Genomic DNA, 20,246 nt, shown 5'->3' on the forward strand with positions numbered 1-20,246 from the left:
TTATGGCTCAGTCATTCAGGAGTATCTTCAAGTACTACTACAATGAAGCTGCACCTGTACTTGCTAATTCACTAAATATGGGATTTTTGAATAGAAGTAATGAAACAAATGGAAATAAAGTAAATTATACATTCGAAAATTTTAATTTTATTTGTGCAATTATATTTGATTATACTTTCAGAGTTTTAGATGACAAGTACAAAGTAGAGGAGAGAGATGATCAAGAGTTTTCAATATATGTTAAACAAGATTGTATAAAACCTAATAAAGAATCTATTGATTACAAACTCACATATAAAAGTTTATCTATAAGTTCAGAAAATATTGAAATTCATAATAATTTAAATAATGACAAATATATTTGTTACACAATTTGTGACGTTGTAGAATATATTAGATCTGTAGCTGAAATTCTACTTTGGGGAGATCAGAATAACGAAGAAGGGTACTTTGAAGTTTTTTGTAAATACAATATTCTTCATAAACTAGTTGAAATTGCAGTGAATAGTGTTTTTGAATATACCTGTAGAAGACAATCTCTGCAGACAATATCTATACTGTTACAGAATATAAAGACAAAGCAAACTCTATATTACTTTTTGAGCAATAATATTGTAATTAGACTCCTAGATGAAATGTATCCAGTATCAGAACCTTATGAGTACTCACACATATGTTTAAATGAAGTACAAATCATAGATGAAGAAGAAGAACTACTTTCTTATTACGTTGCCCTACTCAGGACAATGGCTTTATTGCTGAATAATGAAACAGCGAGATTTTTTTACAATGAGGCAACTAATAAGTTCAGTTTGTGGATAAAAGCCTGCAAATATGTTAATCATAAGGATCCAATGATAAGGAATACTAGTCGTACTGTTATCCTAAATATTTTAAGGACAAGGGATGAATTTATTTTAAATTGTATAATACTTCATGAATATAAATATATTAGCACCTCGATTAGGCATGAACTTTTAAATATAAAAGATCAATTGAGTATATCCAATATAAGTAACTGTAATGATCAGGACAAAGAAGCTTCTTTACTGCAAGCATTAATATCAATGCTATTAAGACATATATATATGCTAGACGAACACATTTGCAGCGAAGAGTTTGCATGGCCAAATATAAACAGTTTCACTTTTAAACATGAATTTCAAGAATGTAAAAAAGAAACTAACTCACCAAAAATTTCTAACATTAACAATTGGAAAAACCAAATAAATAAACCTTGCAACAATTCTGAAGAGAGTATATTTGAGAATAGAATTAAAAAAGGGAAAATTATGTTCAATACTCAAAATATTTCAAGAGTTTCATCTCCAATTTCACCAATCTCATCCCAATTATCACCACAAAGCTCACCTCAAATATTGAATCTATCATCAGATTATCATGACTATTTTATGAAACCTCTTATTGATAACTTATACTTCATAGAAGACATTTTGGAATTTATTGATGATATTTTATCTTTAGGAATTAGAAAAGTATCAGAACTTATTGAATTAGTTATCACTCACCAAATTTTTGAAATGGTTCTATTTCAAGGAATTTTTAAAGGTAAACAAAATATCTTAATTAAAGATAAAATGACATTTCAAATTAAAAATTTGGATCTAGATGTGTCTTACAGAACATCAATATATATTTTTTACAAGTTTACAATTTTCTTTAATATGAATAATAATGAAAATAAGTATTTTGTTTTTCAATACCTTATTTGGACTAAGCTTATTGATATTGGTAGTCTTAATCTAGATAATGAAGTAGTGAATAATACTATGATAAATCTTATAAACAATGCCAGTGATGACACAGAAATTTCTATTGTAAGTGGTATTATAGATTTATATTCTTCATGGATTTATTCAAAAAATGCTATTTGCGAAAATAGTCCTTTATTAGCAGAAAATGAAAAAAATAGTAGGGTCAAGTTGAACCCAATTCAAGTACCAATAGAATCTTCTTTATTAAGTAGTTTATGGAATACTTTGAAAAATATATCTAATTATATTGTTCCTAAAGAATCAAGTAACCAAAATATCTGGGATGAATTGAAGCAAAACCAACATTTTAAAAGTCATTCTTTACTTGAATTTCAGTTAAGTTCAGATAATATAAGATATTTAGAAAGGAGTAATTACATAAAAAATAAAAAAAGGGATTGTTTTTTAAGAACTAGAAGATGTAAGTCTTTACCAAGAGGATGGAGGCTTTCCAACAGAAATAAACAAATTTTGAACGATAAAAAGTACTTTTTAGAGCATTCTGAATATTGTAGTGATTTTCTTCCATATATTGAGACAAAAAAGATTAAAAATGAAATTGTTCAAATACAAGAGCAGCTTAGGAGTACATTCCCAGATCAAGTATCCAAAGTATCCGAACTCATAGCTAGTCAAATTCTAATTGAGAAACATCAAAATATAAAAGACTGTGGAGATCATGATTCAAAATTTGATAGTTTAAACAATTACAAGACTTCACTTTATAGACTAGAACCTATAAATTTGGATTATCATAGGCTTCTTCTTTTGGTATCACTACCCAAACTTCTTGAAAAGATGATGAATTTATGTGAATGTACAAATAACAACAGTACTCTAAGACCAATTTGTCTATTAGCTGTTTCAGGATTTATATGTAGTATATTGAGAGAATCTAGTAGTGAATATTATAAATGTAAGGAGTATCTAGAAGTATTTATTCGACATTCTTTGAATTTTGTATATGCTATAACAATCAATATAATATTTGAAATTATCCAAAAAGGTAGAAATAAAGAGGATTACAGCTATAATCAGTTATCAGGAATAAATTATATGATATGTGAAAATATGGTTGAATGGTATGAAGAAGATGCTCAAACAATTAGAACTTTACTGTTAAATAGTGGAGATAGTTGTAGTTTATTACATTATTTTGTTATCTCACCTTACAATTTGCCTAGATCAAAACATATTCATGAATCATTAGAGGATACAACCAGATCCAAGCGATATATTTGGAATTTGATAGATGAGTATCCAATTTTAAGATGGTATCCTAATACAGGGAACTGTTTTAATTTTACTTCAGTATTCATTGATCAACTACGTACAAGATGTATTAACCTTCATATTATAGAATATTTATACTATGAATTTAATAGAATTTTTATTAATGAAGTAGAAGCTGACCTTTTGAATAATATAAATTCAATGAATGATTCTAATGATCTTGCTAACATTAATATAAATAATAATCTCCATGAATCTCAAGATTGTTATGTGATCAATTCTGATAATGAAAGAATTGAATTTAGAAATAAAAGAATTATTCTAAGAAATTCACATATTCGTCATTTAATTAAAATAGAATCTGAACATAGACCTATGAGTGTCCTTATTATTAGAACTAGTAAAAAAAACAACTTGGAATTTCACCCACCAATATATTGTTATGTTATTTTTGACAATTTTATTAATGAACTATTATTTATAATTCCTAATATTGGTAAATGTGAAGCAGCTATTGTTGCTCAGTTCCCTTATATTAAATGTAGACCAGTACGAATATTTCAACAATCTAGTCGAATTTCATCAAAGTACTTAGTAGCATTACTTATACGATGCGAAACAAAAGATATTGACTTTATGACAAGGATAAAAGATATAATGTACCAACTACCCTTAAGAGAAGATTTATCTAATTGTTCAAGAATGTCCAATGGTGCAATCATTCATCCAAAAGAAGCAAACTATAACAACACTATATATCACCTAAATAATATAATACTACCAAAATATACTAGAGCTCAGCTTCCAAACCACATATATAATATTTCAAGTCATAGATATAATGATTATGCAGTATATATTGAATTTTCATGCCAGAAAAAATCTCAACTATTTACTAAATATTTAAATGTTGTTAGACAAAAGAACCTACAAAATAAATTACATAAAATATACCATAAACTCTATAAAAAACTATCTGAAAACTTTGATAGAGTAATTAACTAGTATAACTAAGTGAGCTTAACTATACTAATTAATTCCTCTATATCTTCAATAGTAAAATGCTTTATATTAGAATTCTTAGATATATTTTTGTTTAAGAAACAGCTAATTTCCATATCTGTAACTATCTTTGAAATTAAAATGTGACAAATATACTGAACAACTTCTTGTAACAAATATCTGAGATACCAAATAAGGCTTTGTATTTGTCCAGAACACCTTATCAATATTGATCCATCAACCAAAATATAGTTTGTGGACATTTTCATTACTTTATCACTTGATAAATTTCCATAGTATGTAGTATTATCTTTGTTATTTATGCTTTCTGAATCAAATTTACAAGAACTCATCTTTTCTAATAGTGATATAGGTATTATTTCTAAGGAAGAGGGTGCCAAAAGTAAAAGAAAGTACATAGAAACTGGAGCTGGAAACTTAATAATAGTTTGATCACTTAAATAAGATTTGTGTAGGCTCATATAAGTAATACAATGTACTGTTCCAATATCCACCATTCTGTTGTATAAAGCACTATATTTTGGAATATGGATTTGGTCTGCTTTGTTAAAGTATCTTTCAGGAATAGAGTTATCTAAATTAATATCCTTAGAGTTAGCTTCAAAATGATCTATGTAATCTTGAACACATTTTGCTTTACTCTTAAAAATATGTAATTTGTTAAATGGGATTTGTTCTACAAACTTCCCACTACCTGTCGATACATATTTAATTGTATTGGGAAGTTTGATACTTGCAATATTTGGATATAAAGAAACAGCTATGCAACCTCTAATTAAACTCCACATAGATAATATTTCATCTATTGGCATAACACTTTGATTTCTATCAATACCTAAAATATGACAGAAGTGGTCTCTAGTTTCACATATCATATCCATTTTCATCAAATCCAGTGTTTTTATATTAAATGGTAAATCATGATCTAAAGACGTAGATAATTTAGTAGACTTTTTAAGTATTGAATAATTTTTTATATAATAATCAAATAATTTAATAAACATCATATAATCACATCCAGTTTGGCAAGTAGAAAAGTCTTCAGATTTTAGTTTCCATGGAATATCACATGTTAAAAATGCAGCAATAGTCAGTATTGGTTGAATACAGTCAAATATTAAACCATATACAAATAAAATTCCAATATGTAAATCCACCTGCCATCTACTCAATATTTTCCCTAAAGGAGTAATATTCATCATATTATCAAGTGCTCCTACTTTAAGAAGCTCATTGAGTGATGTTTCAATTGAGGACAGTTTAATAGGGGTCAAAAAATCACTAATATAGTAAATCAGATCAAAAAGAATTGTAGATTCTATATTGGGATTATTATTAAGGTTATTAAAGCTTGAATATATATAATTAATTATATCAAGAATAATATGATGTAAAGGAAGACGTAACACTGCAGGTGGAGTTGTAACTTGTTGCTTTAATAGTTCGTATTCAGAATATAAACGAAAACATCTCCCGGGAGCTGTTCTTCCTGCACGTCCCATTCTTTGTTGAGCTTCTGATTGGGAAATGAAAACTTCTTGTAAAGTTGTTAAGTGCTTGCTAGAGTCATATACTGGTATTCTTACACGCCCTGTATCAATAACATATCTAATATCTTCAATAGTTAATGAAACTTCCGCAATATTTGTAGATACAATAACTTTGCGTTTATTCTTAATAGTAGTAAATATTTTACTTTGTTCTACATAACTCAAGTTAGAATGACATGGTAATATATAAAGTGGTATTGAAAATTCCCTATTATTTTCATTATTCTTTAACAATTCGACTAATTTATTAACATCATTTATGCCTCCTACAAATACAAGAATAGAACCAGTATTATTATTTAAAGTACTTATAATAGAAATGATCTTAGAGGCAACAAGATCTAAATCCAGTGATTTCTTAAATATATTAATACCATTAGAATATTTTAATGGTTCTTCATTATTACTTGATGAATCATTAGTTAATTCAGATTTATTTATAGGGAAATAGCTTATATCAATAGGAAAGGGTGTCCTACCTGGAAGTTTAATTTCCCCTACTTTAACTGAGTGTAAACAATTTTTTTCATTTAATATTGTACTTATTTTAAAATAGCGTACAAATTCATCTAGGGTAATAGATGCACTCATTATTACAATACGTATATCTGATCTCTTTATAACTAGTTGTTTTACAAAAAAAAGTAATAAATCTACATCTAATGACCTCTCATGAACCTCATCTAATATTAAAATAGAATTTAAAGGAATATTCATGTGCTTGTCATTTTCTTCATGGTTGGAATTTATTCTTAATAGCTCTGATTTTACAATATTTATTAATATACCATGAGTACAGTATATTATACGCGTTTTATCAGTAATATTAGATTTAAAGCGAACTTTATATCCCACTATCTTATCACAATAGTACATAGACAGTTCAGAATTAAGATATATACTAATTGAAGTGGCAGCCATACGACGTGGCTCACTACAGTATATTAATCCATTATTTGTATATTGAGTCAAACCTTCATATAATAAAATTGGCACTTGAGTTGTTTTCCCACAACCTGTTTCTCCATGTAAAATAATTACTTGATTATTCTTCATTTCTTCAATAATTTTATCAGCATATATTGAAGCAGATAAATAATTATATCTTTTTGCTTTAAATTCTTTTTTACTAGCTTCTGAAAAGGACTTAGTGGATAATTCATTGTTAGTATCTTCAATATATTCATTAAAAGATTCATTTTTTGTAAAACTCAGTATTTTTTCAGGATCAGAATGTGTCTTAGTAATTAGTATTTTAAGTTGTTTACTTAATGTACAACAAATATCAGTATTACCTTTTTTTGAAGTATCTTTATATCCTTTTATTTCTATCTGAGATTTCTTAGATGTAAATAGTGGAGGTAAATCATTATCACAAATATGTAAACTTAACCACATTTCACATAACCATGATATATATAATGTAGGATAATAATCCTTTTTTATATCCAGAATTATATGCATGTCACATGAAGTATTGAATTTTGTATAAATACCACCCTTTAAATAACTTATATCTTTAAATTCTCTATATTTCTTTTCCATTTCCATAAATATCATTTCTAAAGCAGTTTCAACTCTATATTTGTCAAATCCACATAATTGTACCTGTTTTATTATATTCTCTTTATCATCTTTATTAATATTATGCCATAGTAAAACAGATATAATTATTACTTTTTTATTTTCATCTACATACTTTGGAATATACTTACTATATTTTAATCTTAAATAATCTGATATCTCACTTATTTTAAGTGAAACCAAATAAGGTAACATAAAATTATCAGGTATACCAATAAACTGTTTACATTCACCAAAGAGCCAAGTTTTATATTTTGATTCCTCTGTTAGAATTGGAATATGTTTACTTAATATATTTATTATCCTATTACGAATATTACTACTCATATACATAGTTGGTATCTCAAATTTTTGCTTTTGTTCCATTATCAGTATCTTATTTCTATTTTCTGATTGAGTTCTTGTTCTTAATTCTTCATTTTGTATCTTTTCTTTTTCTGATAAAAATTTATTCTGTCGGGTAACAAGAGGTTTATTAGTATTCAAAGATTTCCATACCTCATCAAGTGGATAGGGAAGAAGTTTATGATATGGTCGAGCACTTTCAAAATGCCAAAGTGCTAATAATGCTGCATAATGTTGAGCCAATTCATTATTTTGAAAACTCTCAACTGTCTCAAATCTTAAAGATTTCTCATCCCTATTCTTTGGATCTTTTAATATAACAGCATATCTAAAATTCCCACCTTTACAAGATTGACTCTGATAGATTGGCTTTTGACGCTTATCTTTTTGACAAAATGTATGTAATAAAACTTTAGGAGTTTTCATATAAGGTTTCATATTAAATAAAGGAATCTTTATATCTTCCTTTAATTCTTGAAACCTACCATTTTTGATATTATTAACGCTAATTTCCACAATAGGAGTTTGATTCTTAATATTCTTCTTAGACATCTAAGTTAGTTGAACTCCTAGGCATATCACTTTATAAAAGTCCAATTATTAATTTCAAGCGCTATATCTACATTATATTACCTTAAATTTAAATATTAAACACGCTAATTAAGCTCAATTTTACTAAGTATATTAAAAATAGAATATTAATAATTTGTATTTATATTTAAAAAAAAAAAAAGAAAAACTACATATAATCACAATTTTCATCTCTTTTTAATACCCAAAAAATAAAATCATATTTATCTTTACTCGAATTTTCCCTTAATTATAATATTTGTATCCTCTTAATAATATTTTTTTATATATATTATTTATCCTTAATATTATATAAATAAAAATCTAATTAATAATTATAAAATTGAATGTACATATCTTATTAATATAAATAGTCCAAGATAAATAATGAAATAATTAATTTATTTATAATAAATTAGTAATTTATTCCAATAATCATAATTTCAAATATTTTATAAATTTAATACTACTTTTTGGTATTGCACATTAAGCATCTATTTCTAGATGGTAAATTATCATATGTACATAGAGAACATTTCCATGAAAGTAATTCAGATTTTGAATTCTTCTTATTATTAGATAATAGTACTGGAAATTTCTTTTCTTTATTAAATAATTCATTATTATATTGTTCTAATTCAAAATCCTTCTCTTCAGAAAATTCTTCTAAAGTTCTATCAATATTAACTTTAACTTTCGAAGCATATGATGAAGAATTAGATAATATTTGAGTTGAAGTTGTATTTGTAGATGTATATGTTTTTGATAAATTTAAATTCTGATTAAAATAACTAGATGTATTATTAGAAAACCATGTATTCTTTCCTTTGTTAAATTGTGAAAATTTTATAGAATTTGATTTTAAAGGTGTATATATAATCTCACGACTTGCTATAACAGTCTTTGGTTCTTCATTATGATCAACCTTTATTACAGAATTATAATTCTTTACATTAGATATATTATTTTTTATACAATTATTTAATACTTTTAAACAACATTGACAATATATCATTATAACTTCAATATCTGTAATATTAACTTTATTAAATGTTTTTACACATAAGTTCCACCATTGACGTAAACTTAAAGAATCACTCTTCATATTATTATTTCTCTCATCTGATAAACTAGCTGCTAAACGATAATAAGGAGCCCTAAGTCCAAGTATTTTCTCAGCTACAGTAACTGAAGATGTTATTGAAATAGTATGTTGATATAATAAAGCTAAAGTATTTAATTCATTAATTGTTTGAGAACTACATAATATTAAAAATTGTCTATCCAACTTCTCCTTATCTTCATTATTCAAAAGATAATTAAATATTTCTTCAATCGTTTGTACTTTAGGCCAAATAATTTCAAAAAAAGAAGACATTGCAACTAAAAAAGATGTTCCTGATGTAAGTAACATTTGATTAGGTTGTATAAACTTTTCTAAACAAATATATTTCATTTCTTTAACTATCTTATTATTTAATACAAGTTCTTCATCTTTTTTAAATATATATGGTTTTAATTCTTCAGTTATATTTAAAGAAAATCTCGGATTTTTAGATGGAATAATTATAATTGATTGACTTTCGATTGCATCTTTAAATATTCTTATTCCATTAATTAGTTTAGAACGTTGTTCAATATCTGAAAGTCCTAATATTAATGAAATTAAAATCATTGTATTTATATCAGAATATAATAGTGACCAATTAATCTCCTTAAATAAAATATTCTCCATCTGTTGATAAGAAACTTTTGTATAATTTATTCCATCTATTCCTAATATATTAATAGGATCAGGTATACAAGAAAAAAATATTCTTATTGTATTTGGAGCAGTAGCTATATTACCGAATTGCTTCTTCAAATCTTGAAGTGATCTCTTAGGTAATGAAATATTTAAATTTCCCCATATAAGAAAAATTATTTCTAATAAAAATGATATAGGTGAAATCTTATTATCCTTATATAAAATACCAATCTTTTTAATTCCATTAATAATAATATCATTTGAAATAAACAAATTATTAATCATTTCTAAACTCCAAAAACTAAAATCATTACATTTCTCTTTTAAACCTAATGTAATTTCTAATTCTTCACTTATAATCTTTATACATCTTGTCAAATCATGTAATAAAATATTTCTCCATAAAAAAGATTTATCATTTCTAAGTTTTTTTATAATCTCATTACATAATTCATCTGGTAAACATAATGCTGGAGTTTCAATATCTGAAAAATTCATTAATGGAATATTATTATTATTATTATTTCTATATTGTATTTCACTTCTATCTGTATAATTTATTGAAATTGGTATTTGTATATTATTCCATCTATTTCTTGAATGACAAGTGGCTTTATGATCAATTAATTCTGATTCATTCTCAAAAACTATAAACATACAATCTTCATTATCACATGGATAATGTTCATCTCTCCAATGATTTTGTAAAGAATTATAATCACTATAAACATAATTAATTCTTTTCTTTGAAAATATATAATTATTATTATCTTCATTTAAATCTTTAGAATTTGATATTATTCTTTGTTCACAAATATTACATGAAAAGTGTTCATTCTTAACATGATCTGTAAAATCATCTTTATCTAAACACCAAATTCGGCATACAGGGCATAATATATGTGGAAATATTGGTGGTTGTAACAATGGTTCACCTTTCTTCATATGTCTATTAATATCATTTACTTCATATAACATATGCTCTGGTAATAACATTGTATGTCTTTTTTCTATGCAAACAAAACAACATTTTAAATTATGATATCGAAAAATATGATCTCCTAATTCTCTTATAGTTTTAAAATTATCTGAACTTTCTAATAAAAATTTTAAATCATTATTTATTAATTTATTCTTATTTAATGGTAAATATTTTGGACGACATTTTGGAATCCAACATCTAACTTCCATTATTCTTTCTATAGCCCAACGAGATACAAATGATTCAAAATATATACCAATCTTTTCATTAAATAATATTGAATCTACTTCATCTTCTAATAATATCTTTGATAATTTATCATTAATTGATAATAAAAATTTTGGATAAAATTCATTTTTCTCTCCAAAATCTAATGAATTATTCACAATATATTTTAAATATTGTATATTTGATGTAAGTAATATCTTATTAACTGAATGTTTACAAAATGGGCATTCTCTTAAATTTAATAAATAACGTAATCTTAATATACAACACCAACATAAAACATGTAGACATTTTAAAGAATAATCAACACCAAAAAAATCTAATCTATCCATACATATGCCACAATATTTATTTAATTGTATATTATTTGAAGAAATATTTGAATTTTCCATAAAATTTATTTTAATAAATATACCATCCGTTTTATATTTAGTTACAATATTATGAACCCATTGTCTAATATCTTTAGCAAAAAATTTTATATTATATCCTTGCTTATCATTAATTTTCATTACATCTATTATATTAAAAATATATTCAAATCTTTTATTGTTAAAAAAGAAAAAAAAAAAAAAAAAAATAAAATTATAAATCCAAAATTTAAGCGCCATGTTAATATTTACTAAATATTATTAATTATTGTAATTAATATTAAATTTTCAAATTTATATAAATTACTCTCTATTAAATGGATAGTCCATGTTTATACAAAAAATAGGAAATAAGGCTGCAGCTTTCTTAAATCATAAACCTTTTCATCCTGGAAATATTAGAAATCTTGAAAAGGTATGGATAGCTGAAGAAAAACAAAATGAAATAGAGAAAAAACAATTAGAACTTCAAAATAAAAGAAAAAAAGAATGGGAAATTGAAACACTTAGAAAAACTTTGAAAAATCTTAGATCTGAAACATATGAACAGGAAAGATATCTAGAAATTACAAATGATAATGATAATAATGAATATGGATATCAAATTGGAACGTTAAATAATTCTTTTATAGTACAGAAATTACCAGTTATATATAATTTATATCATGAAGATATTTTAATTAATGGACATTCTAAAATATGGGGTTCTTGGTATGATCGTAAATTAAATAAATGGGGTTATTCTTGTTGTAAACAGACAGTAAAGTCCTGTAAATGTTCAACAAATTATACTTTAGATAATATCCAAAATAATAAGAATATAAAAGATAATGTTATTAAAAAAAGAAATAAAAGTATTAATTCTGTTACTTATGATCGAAATAATGGTATTTCTGATTTTTTTCAAGCATTAAAAAGAGAAAGGAATAAATAAATCCTCTAATACTAATACTAATATTATCTAGAGAAAATATATATATATATTATATATAATCCTTTGACTTTTCTTGGATCTAATAATTTTAAATTAATAAATTTTAATCTTAATCTTATATATTAATAATATATTATAATTTTTCAATATAAATATAAAAATATTAGGAAAAAATAAACCTTTACCAATATTATATTTAGTCTAGTCAGTCTAATTATATCTATTTTAGTTTATAATAATAATTCGAATATCTTATTCTTAAAATATTATTCATATAACAATAATCTAATAAAGTTTGGATTTTTTTTAAAAAAAAAAAAAAAAATTTAAAGATTTAAAATAATTGTAAAAGGCGGTATATTTAAGCTTTAGCGGGTACCCTATGTCTAAGCATACTGGCATGTTAGATAGATAATAAAAATTTGGGATTTGCATTTCAATGGTGCAATAAGGAAAAATAAAACTATTATAGCTACTTTAATGTAAATTCCTGATTATTTTCGGGATGAATAAAGAAGGATATGGAAGCGAATTAAAAGGAGATATTGCGGCTTATACTAAAGTGAGGAAGAATGAATCAACTGATATCTGTAAATTTTCTACAACAACATCTTATCAAAGCTGTGATTCCTTATCGCCTTCAGATAAGACATTTATAAAGATAAATAGTAATAGTAGCAAATTGATAATTGATAACTCTGTTAATAATCTAAAAGAATTGAATTCTTTAAATAATAAAGAGGCAATATTAATACCAAAAAGGGTTAATGAAAATAAAGAGTTAAAACTTGAAATATTAAAAAATATAGATAATAAAGAAATTTCAGAAAATAGAAATAATAAACCTATAAATTTAGACAACAATAAAAATGGTATTAAAATACTTTATACAAATACAAATATGAATGATACTGAAGATTTTTTGGAATTAAATAATATAAATTTACAATTTATTTATGTGAATGGTAATAAATGTGACGTAGTTCCAATAATTGACGATAATAAAGATTTAACTAAGAAGATGCCAGAATATTTTAAAAATTGTGAAGAATTAGTAAGATATTTTACTGGTAAAGTAATAAGATCATTCAGATCATTATACTATATTAAAAAAAAATTACAACAAGCACTATATGGTGCTGTTTTTTTAGCATATAGATTAAAAATATCAAAAAATAAGAATTTGAATAAATTAGAGGGAAATAATAAATTTATAAATTTGAATAAAGAGAAGTATACAATTAATAATAATTGTGAATTATTAGATAATAGTACATTAATGTATGAATTTGATGAGAATAATAATATGATTGCTATAAAGATATTAAATCTAAATTTACGTAAAAAGAAACCTTCACTTATGGAGGATATTAATGCAGAAGTCTCATTTGCAAAATTAATGATTAAACATAAGAATATCGTTGAATATGATGAAATTTGGCAAGATAATTTTAAAAATACTTTTATTAAAATGCCATATGCAGAATATGATGATTTATTTGAAGTAATGAGAAGAAGAAATAAACCATTAACAGAAAATGAGGCTAGATGGTTATTTCGTCAAATTTGTTATGCTGTACAACATTTACATAATAATGGAATTGCAATGAGGGATTTATCTTTAGAAAATATATTAATGTTTAGTGAAAAGAATAATATAAATCAAAATGTGATATATGTTATGAAACCTGGAGATTCAATAATAATACCAAAGATTGCTGATCCAGGACAAGCATGTAAAATAAAAAGTATTAATAAGAATATAAAGATAGATAATTTTCAAAGAAATAATTTAGATTTTTTAAATGATAATAAATATGATCTTCAAAAAGTTGAATTTTTATTTGGTAAATCATTTCGTCCACCTGAGGCATATGAGATTAATACATTATATGATGCAACTAAAGTAGATGTATTTTGTTTAGGATGGATGCTTTTATATACTTTGACAAAATTTCAACCATTTGAAACATGTAGAATGATTACTAAGAAAGTAAATACATCTAATAGAAATATTGGATTTTTAAATAATTTATTTGAGAAATTATTAATAAATTCAAAGAATTTAGAATATAATGGTAAATCTGTAATTGCAAAAGATCCAAATTGGGGATTTATATTAGCAGGTAAATATTCTGAATTATATAAGAAAATCCATGCAACAAAACTTTCTTCAGATGTATTAAATCTGATTGAGAATATGCTTCAACCTAATTATGAAAAACGTTATTGTATTTCAAGTGTTATTAGTCATCCATGGATGAAATGTGAAGAATTAGGATCACATAAGACTTGTTTACCATTAATGGCATCAACACTTACAAAAAGACAGGATATATATAAAGTGATAAAAATTGAGAATGAAAGGAATATGAATAAGGAATCATTTAAAAATATAGCAAATATAAAAGATAAGGAAAAGATAGATCCTAAGACAATAGAAGATAATAATTCAATTATTGAATTAAAATTTTATAGTACAAAGAGTAGTAATACAAATTCTAATATTACTACTAGTATTCCAACAATAAATGGAATAAATAATATAATTTCTTTAAAAAATGGTCCAAATACTATAAATAGTTTACATAATATTCCAAAATCCCCTATAAATAATAAACCATTAATTCATGAACGAAAAATGAATAATGTATTACCAAAGATAAATTTTGAGAAGATATTTGATCAAAGATATATGTTTGATAATATAAAAAAAGAGAGATTTATTCAAACACAAAGAATAGGTTCAAGATCTTTATTAAAAGTATCAACAAATAAGAAGTTATTATTAGTTGAATCAAATAACTCAAAACCAACTAGTTTTACTAATACTTTTAAAGATCAAGAAGATTATTTTATAAATACAAGAACTTTTAGATACAATACAACAAGATTACAATGTCCTCCAATAAATAACTTAAATACTTCAAGTCCAAATAATTTATTTTATAGAACTAATCGTTATAATTTATCTTCATCATCATCAATTACAACAGTACCTGTAAGAAAAAATGAAACTCAAGGTATATTATCAAATATATGGTCATATATAGTAAATAATAACTCTTTAGAAATTAATAATAAAAGGAAATAATTCTTTTTTTTTTAATTAGGTCAAATTATTATTTACACCAATAGAATTAATTCTTGGACTAAAGAATCTCCGTTGGATAGAAGATACAATTTTTGGTTGTAAATTTTGTTTAAATGTAGGAAGATAATTACTTTTGATAAATAAAGGATTTTGTGGAATATTCCCTAATGGTCTAGAAATATTTTGTAATAAATATTTTGTTCTATTATTGAGTATAGTTGGAATTGGTTTTGGACTATCAGTTGATTTTTTCTGGATATTATTATAAGTTATTATATTTGATTGTACTCCTGATCTTAAATTTAGATCTTTAGTTTTAGAACTAGCAAGTGATGAGTTTAAATTATTTGAAATATTTGATAATGAAATTGATATATCTGAATATATATTATTATTATTATTATTATTATCATCTAGTTTTATATGTGATATATTTTTATTAATTTGCTGTACTAGAGTTTTATTCACATTTAATTTACTTGAAATATCGCCCAATTGTTCTCCTTTTGGTTGATTAATATTATTTAAATTTCCCAATTTATTTGAATATAATGGTTGTGAAGGTGATCTAAAACTTTTAAGAACAGATTTATCATATCTATTATCTGTTGAAATTCCACAAGATACTTCTCTATAACTCAAATTATTTGCAAATGAATTATTTACAGCTGGAACTGAAGGGTTTCTTCCTCTAGAATTAGTTATGTTATTTAAATTGTAGTTTGAATCTCTAAATTTAAAATTATTATGTTGGATAATATTATTTGAAGTAATTGGAGTGCTATTTATTTGGGTTTTATTATCTAAAGAATTATTATTTATTATTGAAGGCTTTATTTGAGTAAGTCCAATGGACTTTGCAAAAGATGAAAATGCAGAATTAACCGTACTTTTTGCATAAGTTAAGATATTCTCTTTATTTGCAAAAGGTGTCTTCATTGTCTTTTCTTGACTAGAATTCATGCATTTCAAACTTCTAGATCTAGTAAATAATTGTAATTCTGGTTTATGAGGATTTGTCACTTGTCTATTAGGTGTTAAAGATGATATCCTTTCTCTATTTCCATTTACTGTTCTTCTAAAGTTATTTATTATATTTGGTACTAAATTTATATTTGTTTTACTGCCATTATTTATATTATAATATAAATGTTCATAATTCTTTGGTATAGGAGTTGAATAGTTAATATTTGGAGATCTTGAAGATGATTGTAAACGTTGTACTGAGGTATTATTTGTTCTAATATTAAGAGGATATTGTTCATAACGTTCTCTATTATATTGTAATGTTAGTCTATTTGAATTATAAGATTCTATTCTCATAACACTCATATTTCGAGTTGGTTTTATATTAGTAGCAATACTATTATGGATATTCATATTCTTTTTGTAACATTCATTATTATCATTTTGCATTGGAGTCTTATTGTGTGCTATAATATTTAGTTTTGTAGGTATAGGTTCTTTAATCAAATATTCTTCAGATTTTCCAATAGTTTCAATGGGTTTCTGTATTTCATTAGGTTTTACAGGTAAATTTATATGGATTGGATAAGGTTTTTCTCTTATACCTTGTTTAACCTCTTCATTATAGTATAATTGATAAAATTTTGAACATAAAACTTTGTTTAGAAAAGTAGTATTTTCTGTTAAATCCATTATGAATGTAATATGATTTTTAATAGGTTCAAGTGCAATTAAAAAATTCCAATTAGTACTTACTGCAAAGAGTAGTTCCATATATGTCAAATTACAAGGTGATAAAAAACCTAATATTTTTGCAATATCTCCAGTTTTTGCACATTTATCATCCCACATTTTATCAGATAAAACAAGTGAAGTTATGAAGATTGGACGCCATGTATATTGACATAGTGGAATACCAGTAAATTCACAAAATTGTTTTATATTTATAATAGACATTACAAAACTTGTAACATTAAATCTACCAATATAAAGAATATTTAAAACAAAGTCAAAAATATCACTTGTTTCGCTAAATGATGCCTTATCAAAAATAAGTAACTCATTTAAAGACTTTGATTTTTGTGAGTTATTTGTTTCTGGTTTTAATGAAAATTTATCTTCAATTTCTGATTCTTCTGAATCTGAATTATCACTTTGTTTAAATGGTGAAGTCTTATTAATATACTTGTTGAATATAAGTGGTTCAAAAAAAGTTTCGAAGAGAGTTAGACATTCAATATCTTGTATATGAGCTTTTAGATCTTCATTATTTATGTTTTTAATCTCTCTACTTAAATATAATAAGTTACCATAAATAATTTTTGCTATATTACTTTCCCATTCATGAGTGTTTATTTGTTCTTCGTTAAACTGATTAACATTCACAATCATTTTTTTTCACAGTTCAAAATCAATATATAATATATCAGTGACTATTTAGTTAGCCTATTATCATAAATTTAATATATAATCGTACAGTATGATATTATAATGAGAAAAAAAAAAAAGTTAACCACAATATTACATCTAAAAGCATGCCAAATATATTCGGCGCTATTAATAATATTACCTAGCGCCTTTATTAGTTATAATTTAATAGTTATAATTACAATTAATTTTACAAAGTTTAAAATTAAAAGGATAAACCCAAATTTATATACATTTCTACTTATTTATCTATTGTACCCAAATTTGCCAATTCTATTTCCTCTTCAGTAAACTCTTTCCTTTTTAAAAGTGAAATATTATTATCAGAAATTTCCTCATGTTTGGAACTATCTAATTTTTCTATAGCTATCTTATATGAGGGTGTATGCATTTTTGATTTAAGTTCTTTACTAATTTTGTGTTCAAAGCATATCTTAGGTATATATGAAAGATTCATATTTGTAGGGGTATTTGATTTAGTTTCTACTATATTTAAAGTTTTAGATGGTTTACTTACTTCAATATCTATAAGATGTTCTCCAGCTTCAACTTTTTTTCCTATATCTATATGACGTTTAATAATATTCCCAGATACCTCAGAATGAATATCAATAGTTACTTCTTCAGTTTCTATTGTACATATAATTTGATCTTCAATAACTTGATCACCTTCTAAAACTTTCCATTCAGTTAGTATTCCATGTATATTTGTATCACCAACGGATGGGACCTTCATTAGATGTAATAATTTAGTATGATTTATATTTTCTTCTACTACATCATTATTAGTATTGTTAATATTTATAATAGATGTATTACTATTATTATTTTCATCAAGTTTATAAGATTTATTAGGTATGTTATTTGATTGATTAATATCATTATTAGTTGTTGAATATGAAATAGTAGATTTAAATTTTTTATTTATTAACAAATGAGAAAAAGGTATTGTTTGTGAGTAGATAGAATAATTTCTCAACTTGATATTATTTGGATATCCAGAACTATAAATATATTTTAATATATTGAAGATATTCTTTTTAGATATATGTTTGAAAGTAGAAGCCATATTTTCATATAAAGTGCATATTTAAAATATAGGTACTGTTGTAACTAGTGGCTGTATAAAGAGACCTTTATCGCGCACAAGAGCAATCTATAAGAATACTTATATTTATTAATTTTTAAATAGGTTACTTTTATTAATAATAGATACTATTAGATAGAGAGATAGAGTTTAAATATACAAAGATATGATATTTTGAAGAGAATAGAAAAGATCGAAATTTAATGTAAATATTAATCTATTTAAGGTAATATTTTAAGCAACACTATATATATAAAATATTGTCAATTAGGACTTGTATTATTTTAAAATTAACTACACTTTGTATTAAATCTTCTTATATTAGCTATATGTTTTTTTTATTATAAATCCTTCTACTTATATTATTAGTTCTCAGAGTCCTTTTTATTATCTTTTCATTTGTTGTATTTAATAGGGTAAGGGGTGGGAGTACTTGTATACTTTGAATTATACCATTATCTAAAATTTGGTATAAATAATAACAACTTTGATTTTTGCAATTTTTTGTTGTATCTTTCTTATAAGTAGATATTTCAGGTAAAATATTTGTAGTAGTTGGGAAGTTTTGTTTTATAGTATCCATATTTAGATGTTGGATATCACGTAGTATTTTAGGATTATTTGTCTTATTTATTGATGGTTGTAGTTTAAAGTTTGTAATAAAACTTTTCGATTTAGTATCTCTAAAATATTTTTTATTATTTATATTTTTGTGTAGTATTTTAGATTTGTTAGATTCTTCTATTAGGATTGTATGTTGTTTTTTATTACAAGATCTAAATTTTCTTGAAATATTTGTTGCTTGTAGTTTTGGAATAAGGGTAAATATATATAAATATATGAATAAGTAGGGGAAATACATTATTGATAATCTATATGAAAGGATACCTTTTTATTATTTAGTAGTTTGTAAAGGTTTATTTAGTTTATTATTATTTTTGTGTAAGTAATGTCTTTATAATCGTTATTGCGTTAAAAGATGAGCTTGTATAATTTTAAGATTTAATATTGAAATGTAAGTAAATAGTATATTTTAATTGACTTTTTTATAATTTTAAGTTAGTTATTGGCTTGAATTTTCCTTAGTTAATTATTATTGTAATATATACATAGACATAAGTATTTTTAAAGTATATTATAATTAAAGATAAAGATAATTTTGGAAAAAAAAAAAATTAGCCCTATAAATTTAATTTGAATTAAAATCTAAATTAACTAAAATTTAAGGTATGTTAGACCCCGTTATATAAGAGGATTTAAGTTTTGAATTTTAGTTGTGGCAAATGAAAGTAGGTGGTTTTAAAGATGAAAAAGGAGCCTTAAGTTCAA

At 24.1% G+C, this 20,246-nt stretch overlaps 8 protein-coding genes across 8 annotated transcripts; 3 read left to right on the top strand and 5 right to left on the bottom strand.

Moving 5' to 3' along the window:
- Window positions 1-2: 2 nt before the first annotated feature.
- On the top strand, window positions 3-4,013 carry cand_029230 (uncharacterized protein; the record flags this gene model as incomplete). The annotated part of the gene is made up of 1 exon (XM_067213150.1): window positions 3-4,013. One exon carries the CDS (start codon window positions 3-5, stop codon window positions 4,011-4,013), a length of 4,011 nt encoding a protein of 1,336 aa, XP_067067685.1.
- Window positions 4,014-4,018: 5 nt separating this feature from the next.
- On the bottom strand, window positions 4,019-8,062 carry cand_029240 (helicase associated domain-containing family protein; the record flags this gene model as incomplete). Its single annotated transcript, XM_067213151.1, has 1 exon — window positions 4,019-8,062. The coding sequence occupies one exon, from the start codon at window positions 8,060-8,062 to the stop codon at window positions 4,019-4,021; it is 4,044 nt and encodes a 1,347-aa protein (XP_067067686.1).
- A 484-nt stretch (window positions 8,063-8,546) lies between these two features.
- On the bottom strand, window positions 8,547-11,549 carry cand_029250 (uncharacterized protein; the record flags this gene model as incomplete). Its single annotated transcript, XM_067213152.1, has 1 exon — window positions 8,547-11,549. One exon carries the CDS (start codon window positions 11,547-11,549, stop codon window positions 8,547-8,549), a length of 3,003 nt encoding a protein of 1,000 aa, XP_067067687.1.
- A 187-nt stretch (window positions 11,550-11,736) lies between these two features.
- On the top strand, window positions 11,737-12,342 carry cand_029260 (uncharacterized protein; the record flags this gene model as incomplete). Its single annotated transcript, XM_067213153.1, has 1 exon — window positions 11,737-12,342. The coding sequence occupies one exon, from the start codon at window positions 11,737-11,739 to the stop codon at window positions 12,340-12,342; it is 606 nt and encodes a 201-aa protein (XP_067067688.1).
- Window positions 12,343-12,847: 505 nt separating this feature from the next.
- Window positions 12,848-15,436, top strand: cand_029270 (protein kinase domain-containing protein; the record flags this gene model as incomplete). Its single annotated transcript, XM_067213154.1, has 1 exon — window positions 12,848-15,436. The coding sequence occupies one exon, from the start codon at window positions 12,848-12,850 to the stop codon at window positions 15,434-15,436; it is 2,589 nt and encodes an 862-aa protein (XP_067067689.1).
- A 15-nt stretch (window positions 15,437-15,451) lies between these two features.
- Window positions 15,452-17,794, bottom strand: cand_029280 (uncharacterized protein; the record flags this gene model as incomplete). The annotated part of the gene is made up of 1 exon (XM_067213155.1): window positions 15,452-17,794. The coding sequence occupies one exon, from the start codon at window positions 17,792-17,794 to the stop codon at window positions 15,452-15,454; it is 2,343 nt and encodes a 780-aa protein (XP_067067690.1).
- Window positions 17,795-18,071: 277 nt separating this feature from the next.
- Window positions 18,072-18,899, bottom strand: cand_029290 (biotin-requiring domain-containing protein; the record flags this gene model as incomplete). Its single annotated transcript, XM_067213156.1, has 1 exon — window positions 18,072-18,899. One exon carries the CDS (start codon window positions 18,897-18,899, stop codon window positions 18,072-18,074), a length of 828 nt encoding a protein of 275 aa, XP_067067691.1.
- Window positions 18,900-19,242: 343 nt separating this feature from the next.
- cand_029300 (uncharacterized protein) lies at window positions 19,243-19,779 on the bottom strand (the record flags this gene model as incomplete). Its single annotated transcript, XM_067213157.1, has 1 exon — window positions 19,243-19,779. The coding sequence occupies one exon, from the start codon at window positions 19,777-19,779 to the stop codon at window positions 19,243-19,245; it is 537 nt and encodes a 178-aa protein (XP_067067692.1).
- Between the last annotated feature and the right edge of the window lie 467 nt (window positions 19,780-20,246).

The sequence above is a fragment of the Cryptosporidium andersoni genome (assembly GCF_001865355.1).
Source record: "Cryptosporidium andersoni isolate 30847 chromosome Unknown contig_69, whole genome shotgun sequence".
Classification (NCBI taxonomy): Eukaryota; Apicomplexa; class Conoidasida; order Eucoccidiorida; family Cryptosporidiidae; genus Cryptosporidium; species Cryptosporidium andersoni.